The sequence below is a fragment of the Scyliorhinus torazame genome, chromosome 2 (genome assembly GCF_047496885.1).
Source record: "Scyliorhinus torazame isolate Kashiwa2021f chromosome 2, sScyTor2.1, whole genome shotgun sequence".
NCBI classification, from domain to species: domain Eukaryota; kingdom Metazoa; phylum Chordata; class Chondrichthyes; order Carcharhiniformes; family Scyliorhinidae; genus Scyliorhinus; species Scyliorhinus torazame.
The window spans coordinates 227,745,961-227,761,893 of NC_092708.1; the positions used below are offsets into that span (position 1 = coordinate 227,745,961).

At 43.8% G+C, this 15,933-nt stretch overlaps 1 protein-coding gene across 6 annotated transcripts in view; it reads right to left on the reverse strand.

Moving 5' to 3' along the window:
• Positions 1 to 15,933, reverse strand: part of dph6 (diphthamine biosynthesis 6) — a 406,744-nt gene that overhangs the window by 304,067 nt on the left and 86,744 nt on the right. For all 6 annotated transcript variants that reach the window (XR_011936487.1, XR_011936486.1, XM_072484542.1 and 3 more), the window contains exon 4: positions 1,998 to 2,071. Coding sequence is in view for 4 of the 6 variants with exons in the window: in XM_072484542.1 (XP_072340643.1) it covers positions 1,998 to 2,071 (74 nt within the window). In the remaining 2 variants the exon portion in view is untranslated. The remainder of the gene's footprint in view (positions 1 to 1,997; positions 2,072 to 15,933) is intronic.

Genomic DNA, 15,933 nt, shown 5'->3' on the forward strand with positions numbered 1-15,933 from the left:
GAATTGAGCCAACATGGGTTTAATGGGCCAAATGGCCTTATTCTCTGCTGTAACCATTCTATGATTACCATCAAGTAGCAGACTGAGGTGAACATTTTGGAGAGCTTAAATTGCAAATATACATGTGCATAAAAAGATGTCCTGACACAAAAGAATGTTAATACATATGCAGCAAGGTAGAAGAGATTAAAATAGCAAATATAAGATACAACATACATGCCATGAAAAGAAGACAATATAATGCAAGAAGTAATTCTCATGGTCCAAAAAATGGGTGGGATCTTCTGCCCCACCACATTTCTGCCTCACCACGCCGCCGGGATGCTCTGTTATGCCGGCCGATCAATGGGGGTTTCCCATTGTGGGGCAGCCCCACGCCGTCGGGAAACCCCCAGGCGCCAGCAAAACGGAGCATCCTGCCGGCGGAGAATCCCGCCCCATAAGTCTGAATTCCACTGCTCTCATGTTTCGATGTCGCACTGGAATACAATCAGAATACAACAGAGTTGAACAGTAGCTGGACTCTCCCTGTCCTATATGAGTGATATCTTACTGCATTTTGGGGGGAAACACAGGGGTCCATAAGGCAACAGTACAACAAAGAAATCATGGTATGCGCCACATATTCAATAATTGAAGTCCTAGGAATCCCTCCACACACAAGTTTGCAACAGGTACAAGCACTGACAATGGAACGTGCATGTGAAGAAATTTGTTCATCTACCATGTAATGTGCTGCATTCTCTCTCTGCACAGGGAGACATTGATCTTTGACAAAACCGATAGGGTGTCATGAACCAGAACACCGATCAGACCTGAATCATCACAGATTTCAAGAAAGGTAGTGATGTTCAGAATGAACAATAGGGCAGGGCATCAGTGGTTGTGACTGATAATGGGTTAATGAAAACAGCTCCAGAACGTTGTACAGCTTCTACATTGTACAGGATATAGATCACAGTCGGCGTGCTTCAAAACAGAAGCAAACATGCCCACAGGATGATAGAGGAGTCGCTTGCCTCTTTGTAAAATTAGATGTGGCAAGGCCCCATCGCAATAAGCATGGAGGACTGGGAATGTGCTGGACATAAGAAATCTCGATTATACAGACCATTCTTTATGAATTCTCCCATTGCTGCTACATTTCTCCCACCGCAGGGTGGGGGTGATGACCAGCTTCATCTTGATTAGAGACCCTTTACAGACAAACATGAAGAAGGGATGTCCAAGACTTTAAAGTTGCCTATGCTGTGCTTAGACAAATCAGTGAGCAGAGAACTGAACTTGTCCCTAGTTTTAACTGTTGGCCCCATCTGCACTTTGCAAATTCATATTTATATTCATGTTTCTGACACAATTTCTGTCACAGGTAAGTAAGGTAGTATGCATGCTTCTCTCTCCACAGCTGTGGCCTGACCTGCTAAGTATTCTTTTATTTCTGAGTTTCTGTAGCATTTGGCTTTCATACAACTTCTTTAAAAAAAATAAAAAAATTTAGAGTACCCAATTCTCTTTTTTTTCAATTAAGGGGTAACTTGGCATGGTCAATCCACCTAACCTGCACATCTTTTGGGTTGTGGGGTTGAAACCCACCCACACACGGGGAAAATGTGCAAACTCCACACAAAGTGAACCGGGGCCGGGATCGAACCCGCGTCCTCAGTGGCGTAGGCAGCAGTGCTAACCACTGTGCCACCATGCCATCCAACTTTCATACAATTTTTATCATCATTTTTGTCTGTAGCTGTGAAATAGTTTTGAATTGTTGCGAATCAAATATACAAAGGCAACAATAAAAATGAACACTTTTCTAATTGATTATAAGTTTTTGTTCCAGTGATTGTTGCATAACTATAGTTAAATAATTCCCGAAAGTTAGCGAAAAACTTTGACTGAATGTGAGGACCAGATTTTTTTTGGTAAAGCTAGGAGTGAATATATTCAAACCATTTACCTAGTAAATTAAATACGGGTTAACAAATTAACAATGAACTTACACATTTTCTACTCTGACCCGCTGGTAATCAGAAAGAATGGCACCGACTGACACACCCTCCACTCCTCTCTTTTCCTGCAAAACAATAAGAAAGAAGAAAATCACCAATGATGAGATCTAATTGTAAAACACCTTCCTGTCATTCAGCCTGCAATGACTACAAGTGTTAGAGATAATTCAGCAGCAATTTAAAACTGCCCAGTAATTTCAAGTAAATCTAATGCTGTTTTGCCCATGTCTCCAGGGCCACACCACTGTGAATATGTAAAATTTTCCTTCTCAGAACATATTGCTTCCATCTTTTAGCCTCTGCAAATAATTTTGAGACAACTTAAACGGTTGTCCAGACAACAAGCTGTTTAGTCACGGCTGCCTGAGGACAACGGATTTTACAATCACTTACTTGCTCGTCTGCATTGTTCAGTAAAATAAGTTCAATTATGTTTCTAACTTTTAAAAAAAATTGTCCAAAGGATAACTAATGTTTGCTGGTTCTGATGCACCTCATGAAATCCTATTAAAAAATCAGCTTTTAAATTAACAACTGTATTAATGGTTTTACTCATAAGACCATAATTCGTTGGGGCAGATCTTTCGACCCATTGTGTCTGCTCTGCCAATTTATTAGATCATGGTTGATCTGATACGAGTCCAAAGATGTGCAGGTTAGGTGGATTGGCCATTTTAAATTGTCCAAAAAGGTTAGATGGGGTTACAGGGATAGGGTGGAGGTGTGGGCTTAAGTAGGGTGCTCTTTCCAAGGGCTGGTGCAGGCTCAGTGGGCCGATTGGCCTCCTTCTGCACTGTAAATTCTATGATGCTATAATAATCCTCAATGCCACTTTCCTGCATTATCCCCATAATCTTGTATTCCCTTATTAATTAAAAATCTGGCTATCTCAGCCTTGAACATTCTTAATGACCCAGCAGCTATAGCCCTCTGCTGTAAAGAATTCCACAGATTCACTACCCTCTGAGAGAAGAGATTCCTCCTCCTCTCTGTCTTAAATTGGCAACCCCTTACTCTGGTCCTTGACTCTCCCACAAGCATCTACCCTGTCAAGCCCCCTGAGAATCCTATGTGCCTCAATAACGTTGCCCCTCATTCTTCTAAACTCCAATGAGTACAGGTCCAATCTACTCAACCTCTCTTCATAAGAAAATCCTTCCATACTCCTGATCAACCTAGTGAACCTTCTCTGGACTGCCTCCAATGCCAGTATATATGTATCCTTAGATAAGGGGACCAAAACTGTTCACAGTATTCCAGGTGTGGTATGGTTTTAACAAGATTTTTCTACCCCACTCCCTTTGAAATAAAGGCCAATGTTCCTTTTGCCTTCCCTATTACTTGCTGAACGTGCACGCAAACTCTTTTTGTGATTTATACACAAGGACCTCCAAATCCCTCTGTGCTGTGGCTTTCACAGTCATTCTCCATTTAAATAATATTCAGTTCCTTTATTCTTTCTACCAAAGTACATAAATTCACATTTTTCTACATTATATTCCATCTGCCAAATTCTTGCTCACTCACTTAACCTGTCTACAACCCTCTGTAGACTCTCATCCTTCCCACTTGCCTTCCACCGATTTGTGTGAGATCTACAAACTTGGCAATAATACATTCACTTCCCCCATCCAGGTCATTAATATGAATGGTAAATGATTGTGGCCTCAGCACTGATCCCTGTGGCACTCCATGAGTTACAGTTTGCCATCATGAAAATGCCCCTCTTATCCCAACTTTGTCTTCTATTAGTTAGCCAATCCTCTATCCATGCTAATATACCACCCCCAACATCATTGGCTCTTATCTTATTAAGTAGCCTTTTGTGCAGTACCTTATCAAACATTTTTTGGAACACCAGGTCAATTACATCTATTGGTTCCCCTTCATCCATCCTACTTGTTACCACCTCAAATAATTCTAATAAATTTGTCAGGCATGATCTCCCCTTCATGAAGCCATGCTGACTGTGCTTGCTTATATTATGTATTTTTAAATGCTCAGCTATTACATCCTTTATAATGGGCAGGCATTTTCCCAGCTGATGCCTAGCTGACTGGCCTATAGTTACTGGTTTTATGTCTCCCTCTCTTTTTGAATAAGGGTGTTACATTGGCAGTTTTCCAATCCTCCACGAAGCATCTGAATTGGGCAAAATTAACTAAAAATCCAAATACAGCAGTATGATGTTTTAAGTGTCAGTCCAGTTACTCTCCCACTATTGCAGAGGCTTCAGTTGACCAAGGCCCCTTTCTAAATCCATTACCCAAGAATAATCACTTTGCTGTTTGCCTTTAATTCCCCACCTGCTTCAAGCAGACTACTAAATGTACGTTTATTCTAAGCATGTTTCTAATTTATAACAGATTGTGAATTTCAACAATGGTGCGATGAATGTAGAAATTTCAAATATGGTATTCTAAGTATCTAGTGCAGTAAGGGTTATGGGTTAGTGTGTGTATGACTGCTACAGTCATGTTTTTAAAAATGCTGGTTTGAAAGGTTGAGAGCCAGCTGTGCAATTAAGACATCATTAAAAAGTTTGGGCTTATACAGTTTGGTTTGAATTAAGGGAGGTTCCCTCTGGAGTTACTTGGATTTCGGCTTGGTAAGATTTCGGCTTAGTTACTGGGTGGAGCTAAGATATCAGGCATTTTGGATAAAAGCAGTTCAGTTGAGGTTTAAATGGGGTTTTGAGCAGAAGTCAAGCATTTTGCTCTCACTGTAGTTCAGTTAAAGTTATGTCTGGAGACAGGTTCAGAATTGGCTAGTTAGACGGTGAGCTGAGAAGCATCTTCTGAAGGAACGCAACCAGAGTTTCTGCATGGTTCTGGCAAGATTCAGGTATTTTCCTAAAGGCAGTGCCAAAAGATCTCTCTTTCTCAAAGAACATCTCTGTAAATCAGCTAATCCTGAGTGCTAAATGTATTTAACAGTGGATTGAGAGCTGAGATTTGTTTTTGTTGTTGTTTGAGTGAGAATAAAGATAGCAGTTAAGGTTTACTATATTCATTATATTGATCAGTATTGTTTAAGGGACAATGGTATGTCCAATGTGATGTTAAAAATATTTTAATACTGTTCGTAATTGAGTTTGTGTTAATATACCATATCGCTATTTCTTCGCGAAATCACTCCTGGAGCGAGGCATCCTTTCCTTACAGTCTTACAAAATTAAAGTAAAATATTGGGGTTTCTGTCCAGTATCCTGGTCACTGTTGGGGTCTGGTCCAGGATTGTAACAATGGTCTTTCCCAACATGGAGCTGGAATTATATTATCAAACTGTCCAAGCGGCCAATTAAAGAAGTTTCACAGGCTGTCAAGTAGAAAATGAAAAGCACTAGTCAAATCACAGGCTTTATATATGGCTCGATTTTACAGCATCCCTTGCCAGACATAAAATAAGACAGATGGTAGCCCACGGCCTTCCCGCCCACCGCCCCCCATAAGTTAATGTCTACTTAAGGATCTCACTCCGCCGTCACTGCCATAATACACTGAGCTGTGGAAGGTGGGCGAGAGTGAGGCCATTTTTCTACTAAAGTTGGTGAAAGGGTGAGAAGGGGAAGGAGCTACATCCTTTGGTGGGATGGGTGTGCCCTGTGCGCATTAGGGGTACCCCTGCCCCTAGGATTGTACCAATCAGAGTCCTCTTGGCAATCAATGGGCACCCTCTTCTCATGCAGTCTAAACTGTTGTTCCCTTCAGATTTGGTATTTTTGGGAATCTGTCGTGATGAGCGCAAGACAAAAAGTTTTGATAGCATGTCTCTTTTTTCAGTAAGTAATCTAAATAGGGACAATTCCCAGCAGTTGACAAATACAAATATTTAATTATTCTTTCAGGACCAAATCAGTTGTTCAGCGGTACTTAATATTCCAATTGATGTTATAAATGCAGTTACATCAAATTGATAAATGTGTGGCTTTTTTATGAAGTTTCTAGCAGCAAAGCGAGAGGGGAAGGGAACGTTCTCACTACATCAACTGATTTCAATAGTTCTAGCTCTGGGAAGGGTCTGTCGTGCAGAATTGTTGAGTTCAGTGAATGACAGTCTGCAACGTCAGCATTCTCCTGTTGATCTACAGTTGTGCTAAATCCTGAAGTTGCAGTCCATTCCAGATGTACTAATAGTTTGACATCAAACACCTCTTCCAAATTCTGCATCATTATTCTACAGGCCTGTTCTGAGACATTTGATTTCTCCAAAATCAAAAACATCACGATCTGAGATCTGAACCGTACTTTGTCACAATTTACATGTCAACTTTGGTCCCAGCTTCAACCCAACTTAACAAAAGGTAAGCCACTATCGTTAGTGTTTCCTGTAACTTGAAAACTGAGCGCAGGTTATTTTAGTTGTCCGGTTCAGACAGCCAAAGCCCAGAACAAAATGTGCCTGTTTCTTTGCTTGTCGTTTATTTCAAGGGAAACAAGAGATCAATAAAACTAGGTTATTTATCCAGAGATGAACCTGTAAACTTCCATCTTTGAAGCAACTAGTGAAGTTTTTGGACAGATACAATTGCCTGTAAAATGTCCTTTATCATAGTATGTCTTAAATGAGGAAGTTCTATATAAGGTTAGTAGATACAATAATAATCAAACAAATCCCAGTTTGTACATTTTGAAACAAGCCAATGATTAATTTAATCAGGTTTAGAGAAGAGTTTGATAAAGGCATCCAATACAGTCAGCAATCTGGGAAGGTGCTACTGTTAATTTCATTGACCACCGTTCCATATTTTTGAAGCAAATGTGGCAAAGCTAACTGTCAGAATTTGATTTCCAATAATTTACAATGCTTGCAGCATTAAAAGGTCAACATGAAAGAGATTCTTCAGCAAGGAGCACAGGGTACAGAATTATTTCTGGTTTTGATAAATACTTTCTTGTATAATTAGACCTTAATCCACACTTACTTTGAAGTTGAAACTTGCTTTCAAATTCCTTAAATGTTCACAAACATCAGCTAAGCAGTGGAATATTGTAAAATACGATTATGTCATTGATGATAATTAGATGTAAATGTGTCTCACTGAATATGGTAATTTTCTCAAAACACAATAAACCCAATCTAAATACAGCTACAAATTAATTCCTTTGCTGCAGAACCTTTTTGTTAGGGCCATTCCAATCTTACGTAAGTGGCAATTGTAAACCCCACTTCAGGACTTCACATAATCGAGGCTAAAACTTCACAGCAACTAAAGGAGTACTGTATTGCTAGAGATGCTTTATTATGGATAAGTCAGTGGGCTGGATTCTCCGCACCCCAATGCCGAAATCGCAGCCAGCGTGGGGGCGAAGAATCCATTTCACCATATGGAATCGGAACCGGCGACGGTTGCCCGATTCTGTGGGCCCCGAAAAGCGCCGCCCCGCCGAGCACCTACCTGGGACCTTTGCTGGAGAGCTGCTCCACCATTCTCCGCCCCCAACCGGCTGAAGTCCTGACAGCGTGGACCTAATGTGGTCCAGCCGGTCAGGAAACTAGCGTGGTGGCTGCGGACTCAGTCCGCGGCCGTCCTGGTCGGGGGGGGGGGGGGGCCTAATACGCCGCCAGGCAATGTTTGTGCGGGCTGTCAGGGTCGGGCTCGTGGCCGATCGGGGTGTTTATTTTCAGGATGCAGCTCCGCCGTCCGATTCCGCCATGGAGCACAGCGTGGTCGCCGGAGGCCGCCACCATGCACATGCGCGGCCTCCGACCCGGAAGTGCAGGGGCCCGTATCTGCAGCAAAAGCTGCTAGATTCACGCTGGGTCACTGCTAGCCCCCCCACAGGGCTAGGAATATGTGGCCCTTTCACGCCTGTTTTTCAAAGAGAAAGAATTGGTGGATATTGAGTCTAGAGAAGGGTTTGTAGATAGCCTGGGTCACATTGAGATCCAAAAAGACGAGGTGTTGGGCGTCTTGAAAATCATTGACGTGGATAACTCCCCAGGGCCTGATGGGATCTACCCCAGAATACTGAAGGAGGCAAGACAGGAAATTGCTGAGTCCTTCCTTGAGAGAAATATTTGGATCCTCACTGTCTTCCGGTGATGCCCCGGAGGACTGGAGAATAGCCGATGTTGTTCCTTTGTTTAAGAAGGGTAGCAAGGATAGTCCAGGGAACTACAGGCCAGTGAGCCTTACGTCAGTGGTAGGGAAATTACTGGAGAGAATTCTTCGAGACAGGATCTACTCCCATTTGGAAGCAAGAGGATGTATTAGCGAGAGGCAGCACGGGTTTGTGAAGGGGAGTTTGTGCCTCACTAACTTGATAAGAGTTTTTCGAGGAGGTCACAAAGATGATTGATGCAGGTAGGGCAGTGGATGTTGTCTATATGGGCTTCAGTAAGGCCTTTGACAAGGTTCCTCATGGCAGACTGTTACAAAAGGTGAAGTCACACGGGATCAGAGGTGAGCTGGCAAGATGGATACAGAACTGGCTAGGTCATAGAAGGCAGAGAGTAGCAATGGAAGGGTGCTTTTCTGATTGGAGGGTTGTACTAGTGGTGTTCCGCAGGGATCAGTGCTGGGACCTTTGCTGTTCGTAGTATATATAAATGATTTGGAGGAAAATGTAACTGGTCTGATTAGTCAGTTTGCGGATGACACAAAGGTTGGTGGAATTGCAGATAGCGATGAGGACTGTCAGAGGATACAACAGGATTTAGATCGTTTGGAGACTTGGGCGGAGAGATGGCAGATGGAGTTTAATCCGGATAAATGTGAGGTAATGCATTTTGGAAGGTCTAATACAGGTAGGGAATATACAGTGAATGATAGAACCCTCAAGAGTATTGGCAGTCAGGGAGATCTGGGTGTACAGGTCCACAGGTCACTGAAAGGGGCAACACAGGTGAAGAAGGTGAGCAAGAAGGCATACGGCATGCTTGCCTTCATTGGCCGGGGCATTGAGTATAAAAATTGGCAAGTCATGTTGCAGCTGTATAGAACCTTAGTTAGGCCACACTTGGGAGTATAGTGTTCAATTCTGGTCGCCACACTACCAGAAGGATGTGGAGGCTTTAGAGAGGGTGCAGAAGAGATTTACCAAGATGTTGCCTGGTATGGAGGGTATTAGCTATGATGAGAGGTTGAATAAACTTGGTTTGTTCTCACTGGAACGATGGAGGTTGGGGGGGCCTGATAGAGGTGTACAAAATTATGAGGGGCATAGATAGAGTGGATAGTCAGAGACTTTTTCCCAGGGTAGAGGGGTCAATTACTAGGGGGCATAGGTTTAAGGTGCGAGGGGCAAGGTTTCGAGGAGATATACGAGGCAAGTTATTTTTACACAGAGGAAAGTGCGTGCCTGGAACCCACTGCTGGATGAGGTGGTGGAAGCAGGGACGATAGTGACGTTTAAGGGCATCTTGACAAATACATGAATAGGATGGGAATGGAGGGATACGAACCCCGGAAGTGGAGAAGATTTTAGTTTAGACGGGCAGCATGGTCGGTGCAGGCTTGGAGGGCTGAAGGACCTCTTCCTGTGCTGTACGTTTCTTTGTTTTAGATCTGACGCCAGGGTGGGGACATAGTCCCAATAACGGAGAATCCAGCCTAGTGTATATAAAGGCAAGGAATAGGTAACTGAATGAACAGAAAACTGATTATAAAACAGAAATCCAATAGGGGTTAAAGGTAGCTACTCAGATTGGCAAAAGGTGGAAAGTGATATTTCAGGGATCAGTACTGGAATGCTGCTGTTCACAATTTACATTAATGATTTGGACCTGGGAATCCAAAGTAGAGTTTCAAAAATTGTGGAAGACACCAAATCTGAGGATCGTTAATAATAAGGAAGAATGTGACAAAATGCAGGAAGTCATTAGTCGGCTTGCAAAACGGGTGTTAACTTGCAAACCAATTTGAATATAGTTAAGTGTAAGATGGTGCATTTCAACAGGTTGAACAAAGGGGTTACATGATAACAAGAGCCTGAATGGAGAACAGCAGCAAAGAGATCGAAGGGTGCAGATGCATAGATCACTAATGACAATAACGCAGGATATTAAGGCCATAAATAAAAGCAAACAAAGTACTGGGTTTAATTGGAAGATATGGAGGTGCACAAAGACTCACAAGGATTAAACCAGAAGTGAGGTAATATGCTCCTCGAGAAAGCCTGAACACGCTGAGGATATTTTGTGTAGAAAAGAGAAGGCTGTAGGCGTGATATGATAGATGTCTTTAAGATAATGAAAGGGCATGGTTAGAAAAAGGTGAAGAAAATATTTCCACTTCAAAGGTGATCAAAAACTAGAAGTCATAAATATAACAGTTATTCGTAAATCCAACTGACAATTTGGATGTATCCAAAAAGGTGAAAGATGCTACCTCGAGAAGTGAATAGTATAGATACAGAATAGGATAGATAGCATTTTAAGGGAAAGCTAGATAAGTACTTAAGAAAGAAAGGAATAGAAGGATATGCTGATAAGGCGAGATGAAGTAAGATGTGTGGAGCATCACCAGCACAAACCAATGATCTGTTTCTTTGCAATGATGCAACTCCAAGACAGTAAAGCTTAAGACTCTGTTTACTTGAAATCCCGTGCCACTATTCAAAGAACAAGGTAGGTTTTTTAATATCAATTCATGGGATGCAGGTGTCGCTGGCTCAATCAGCATTTATTGCTCATCCCTAATTGCCCTTGAGAAGATCGCTCACTCTCCATCCCAATATCAATCCTTTAGCATACCCAAAATAGATCAACTGGCCTTGTATTTTGCTGTTGTTTTTGACACCTTATTGTGGACAAACTGGCTCTGTATTTATCTGTATAACAACTTGTATTTACATTTAATACTTTAATGCACTAAAACATCCCAAGGTGATTTGCAGCATATAAAGTAAAAATTAACACCAATTTACATAGGAGCTATTGGAAAATGGCAAACAGCTTGGTCAAAGAGGTAGGTTTTAAGGACTGTCCTGCAGTTGGAAAGAGGGGGTGAGAGGTGGACAGATTTAGGGAAGGAATTCCACAATTTAGGGTCTAGGCAGCTGAAGGCACAACCGCCAATGATGGAGTGATTATAACTGGGAATGCTCAAGAGGCCTAATTAGGAGCACAGATCTTGGAGGATTGTATGGCTGGAGGAGATTACAGTGATAGGGAGGGGTGAGGCCATGGAGGGATTTGAAAACAAGGAAGAGAATGGGTATGAAAAGCAACATATGAATGCACGTTCCTTCATGCTTTTTTAAATTTTTGGATAAGCTTCTTAATTAAGTCAGTTGTTTCAAATCCAAACAGAAATACAAGCCTTTGCAAAAAAATTCTGTTGTATTTTAAATTTTACTTTAATAAAATCATTTCGCTCATTATAATGCTTTCCAAGTAATAAAAGCAGCAAAATGAAAACTCATAATTCTGTTCTGCGATATCATCTGTATTTTTCACTTAATCATTTCAATAGTGGCTTAAAAGTGGCAGAAATATTATTTCAATTACTACCTAATCAGCACCAAATGAAAGCAATAGTTTTGAGACATAAAACTTTTTTGTCTTGACAGTATTCCTCATGCTGATTAACTGACAAGGCACACCACGTCTACTGTAATGAGGCACTAATAACACTTCATTTAAAATCAAAGGAACTTAATGTAACTATTTAATGAGTGCACAGTCATTTCTGTTACAATGAATAAAATGACCAAGAGAGCAACCAGGTTTCATTTTATAAGGCAAGTTTACATTGGAAGCTAAAGCATGCTTTAAACAAACAGTATCTATTAATAATGTAGAATTTAGGTGTTTTTAAAAAAATATAAATGTTATGTTTAAAGTAACATCACCTGCAATTTTAAAAAGCAGTTTTGGTCTGTACATCAATATTCCACGTTACATAATTAAAATACATACATTGCAACTCCACCTGTTGTAAAATCAGATCACAATGTCACTTACCATGTAGCTGGCCAAAAAGCACTATTATAAATGACAATGCTGTTCACTGAGTGAACATTGTTTAATGAACCCAAGAAGAATTGCAAGAAGCACCGGCTAAATAAACAGCTGCGACTCTGTTCTAAACCATTTTTGCTGATGTTTTGGAGGCAATGAAATTATTTAAAAACAAACACAAAAAGATTATAAGACTATCAATCATACTTGTTCATTTTAGCATTTGGTAAAGTTACATTTATCTATTTCCGTTTTGTTCTAATATTTAGTCACTATACACTATATATACACAATATAGAAACATAAAATAGGAAAAGTAGGCCATTCGACCCTCCAAGTCTGCTTCGCGATTCATTATCATGACTGATCATTCAATTCAGTAACCTGTTCCCACATTCCCCTTTAGCCCATTTTACTCCAATCGCTATATAGTTTTTTTTAAAAAACATTTTATTGAAGGCATTTTTAATATATACATATTCACCAAAGTACAAAAGCCAACCGTGGCAACAGGTAACAAAAAGCTTCCCTCCCTGCATCCCCTCCAACCACAGGCCCCACTCACCCCCCCCTGCCATCCTGGTACCCACCTCCCTTTTCCAACCTATCACCTCCCACCCAAACAAAAAGTAAACTTCTACCCCACCCACCCCTCTGACAACTCAATACACCTTAAAGAAGTTGATAAACAGCTTCCACCTCAAGATGAGCCCCTCCTCCACCCCTTGAACAGCAGACTTAACTTGCTCCAAATGCAGACATTCTGCCAAACTCACCTATACCCCTGCCTTTGGTAGCTCCAAGTCCCACCAACACAACAAAATCTGTCACCTGGCTATAAAGGAGGCAAAGCCCAAGACATCGGCCTCTCTCCCCACCTGAACTCCCAGATCCTCCGGCACTCCAAATATCACCACCTCCGGACTGGGAGCTATCTCTAACTCCAAAATCTTTGACATTATGTTCAAAAATCCTTTCCAAAGCTCCCTCAACCTCGTACCTGCCCATAACATGGGCACATTGTTCGTCCCCACCACACCTCCACACCCCCCACAAAAAAAACTCATCCTGGACACGGCATGTGGGGCTCTATGCACCACCTTCAATCTATTATACGATGAGGATGCATTCACCCTCCACAGAGCTTCCTTCCACACTCCGGCCCCCAACACCACCCCCCACTTGCACCTGACCCCCTCCATGGGAGCACACTCCCTCTTTATCAGCTCCCAATACATGTCCGCCACCCTCCCAAATTCATCCTGAGACAAAAGCTTCCCCTGCAGCACCGGGTGTGACAGTGCCGGAAAGGACGGCACCTCCTTCCTAACAAAGTCCCTAACCTGCAGGTACCTGAACCTATTTCCCTTTGGTAACTGGTACATCTCCTCGAGCTCTTCCAGGTCTGCAAACCTTTCTCCCACGGCAAACCCCTGAAGTACTCTATCCCCACCTGCTGCCAGCCCCGGAACCTGGCATTCAACCACCCCCCCCCCCCCCCCCCCCAGCGCAAACCTACGATTATCACAAATCGTACAATGACATGTCTTCCAATCCAAGGTGCTGTCTACATTGGTTCCAAACCCTCAGTGCTCATACCACGACAGGACTCGTGGAGGAGCGAACCGGTGAGAGCGGAAGGGGCGCCAGCAACAGTGCCCTTAAGTTGGTTCCCCTACACGAGGACACCACCAACCACTCCCAAACCGACCTCTCCTCCACACCCACAAAGCACCCCCTTCCCCGTTGATCCCTCTCCAAGAACACCCTCCCCTCCTACGGAGGCCCTCCCCGCCCACACAAACCTTAAAATCAACCCATTCACCTTTCTAAAAAAGTAATTAGGAACAAAAATTGGGAGATTCTGAAATACAAACATGTCCTTCGGCAGCACCGTTCATCTTCACCGTCTGCACACACCCCACCAAAGACAATGGCAACACATCCCACCTCTTAAAATCCGCCTTCATCCCTTCTACCAGCCACACCAAGTTCAGCTTGTGCAGCTGAGCCCAACTCTGCGCCACTTGTATCCCAAGATAATAAAAGCTCTCCCCCACCACCTGAAAAGGCAATTCTCCCAGCCTCCTCTCCTGTCCCGTGCATTAATTGTGAACTTCTCTTTTTCCCAAATTCAGCTTATCCCCCAAAAAGCGGCCAAACTCACCCAGAATCCCCATGATCCTATCAAAGCCCCCAACCAGGTCTGAAATATACAAAAAGGAGGCCATCTGCATACAGAGAAAATCTGTGCCTGAACCCCCCCGCCCCCCCCCCCCCACCCAATCCCCCGCCACCCCCTCAGCGCCACTGCAAAAGGTTTTCAGTAGGGCAAAGAGCAGCGGCACCCCTGCCCCGTCCCCCAGTGTAGCCCAAAGTAATCGGAACTAAGCTTGTTTGCCCAAACACTAGCCTAAGGCGCCTTGTACAGCAGCTGAATCCAATCCACAAGCCCCTTCCCAAACCGGATCGACCGAATACCTCAAACAGATACGCCCATTCAGCCCGATCGAACGCCTTCTCCATGTACATTGGCATCACCACCTCCTTCTTGGCCCTCCAAGGGCATCATAGCAACATTATGCAGCCTCCTTACATTTGCCGACAGCTACTGTCCCGTCATGAACCCCGTCTGGTCCTCTCATATCACCCCCAGTACACAATCTTCAATCTGCTACGCCAGCACCTTCGCCAACTACTTTGCGTTCACATTCAACAGCGAAATCGGGCAGCATGATCCACAATGCTCGGGTCTTTGTCCTTCTTTAAAAGAGTGATTTGGAGGCCTGTGACTGTGTTTTTTTTTGGGGGGGGGGAAGAGAGAGAGAGAGAGAGAGAGAGAGAGAGAGAGAGAGAGAGAGAGAGAGAGAGAGAGAGAGAGAAGAGAGAGAGAGAGAGAGAGAGAGAACATTATAATACATCCCAACGAGCTATAAAACTCGGCTAGGAAACCATCTGGCCTTGGGGTCTCCCCCGCCTGCATCGACTCCACGCAATCCATCACCTCCCTCAGCCCAATCGGGGCCCCAATCCCTGCACCTTCACTTCCTCAACCCTCGGGAACTCCAACCTGTCCAAAAACTGCCTCATCCCTTCATCCCCCACCAGAGGCTCCAAGTCATACAACCTTCAATAGAAGGCCTCAAAAAACCCCTTCATCCCTTCCGGCTCCAACACCCTCTCATCCCTCACCCTTCCAATCTCTCTCGCGCCACCGCCGACTTCCTCAACTGATCCGCAAACATCCTACTCGCTTTCTCCCCATACTCATAAACCACCCCTCTGGCTCTAGACAACTGTCCCACCGCCTTTCCATTGTTCACCATCCCAAACTCCATCTGGAGCCTCTGCCTCTCCTTTAGTAACACCTCCTCAGGCGCCACCGAATATCTCTTCCACCCTCAGAATGCCCTCCTCCAACCTCAGCCTCTCAGCCCGTTCCACTCTCTGTGCGCCCAAATCAATATAAATTCCCCCCTTTCCACCGCCTTTCAGTGCCTCCCACACGTGGCAGCAGAAACCGCCCTCGTATTAATCAGTTCCACATAATTTTGGATGGCCACCCTCACCCTCTCACAGACGCCATTGTCTGCCAGTAATCCCACATCCAACCTTCACTGCGGCCGCTGAGCCTCCCCTGCACCACCCGCAAATCCAACCGTGCGGCGCGTGGTCAGAAACCACAATCGTCACGTACTCTGATCCAACCAGCCCCGCAAACAACGCCTTGCCTAACATAAAGATAGCAATCTGGGGCTACACATGCGAGAAGTACGAAAAGTCCTTCACCCCCGGCCTTTCAAACAACCATGGGTATGCCTCCTCTCTCTCTCTTCCCCACCCACCCTCATACACTCCATAAACCTCATCAACTCCCTTGCTGTAGCTAAAACCTTCAGGGACCTAGGGCACGACTGGTCCAACCTAGAATCTAGAACCGTGTTAAGCTCCCCCCCCCCCCCCCCCCCCCCCCCCCCCCCCCCCGCCATAACCTGCCAATGTGAGTCCAGGTCCAAAATTC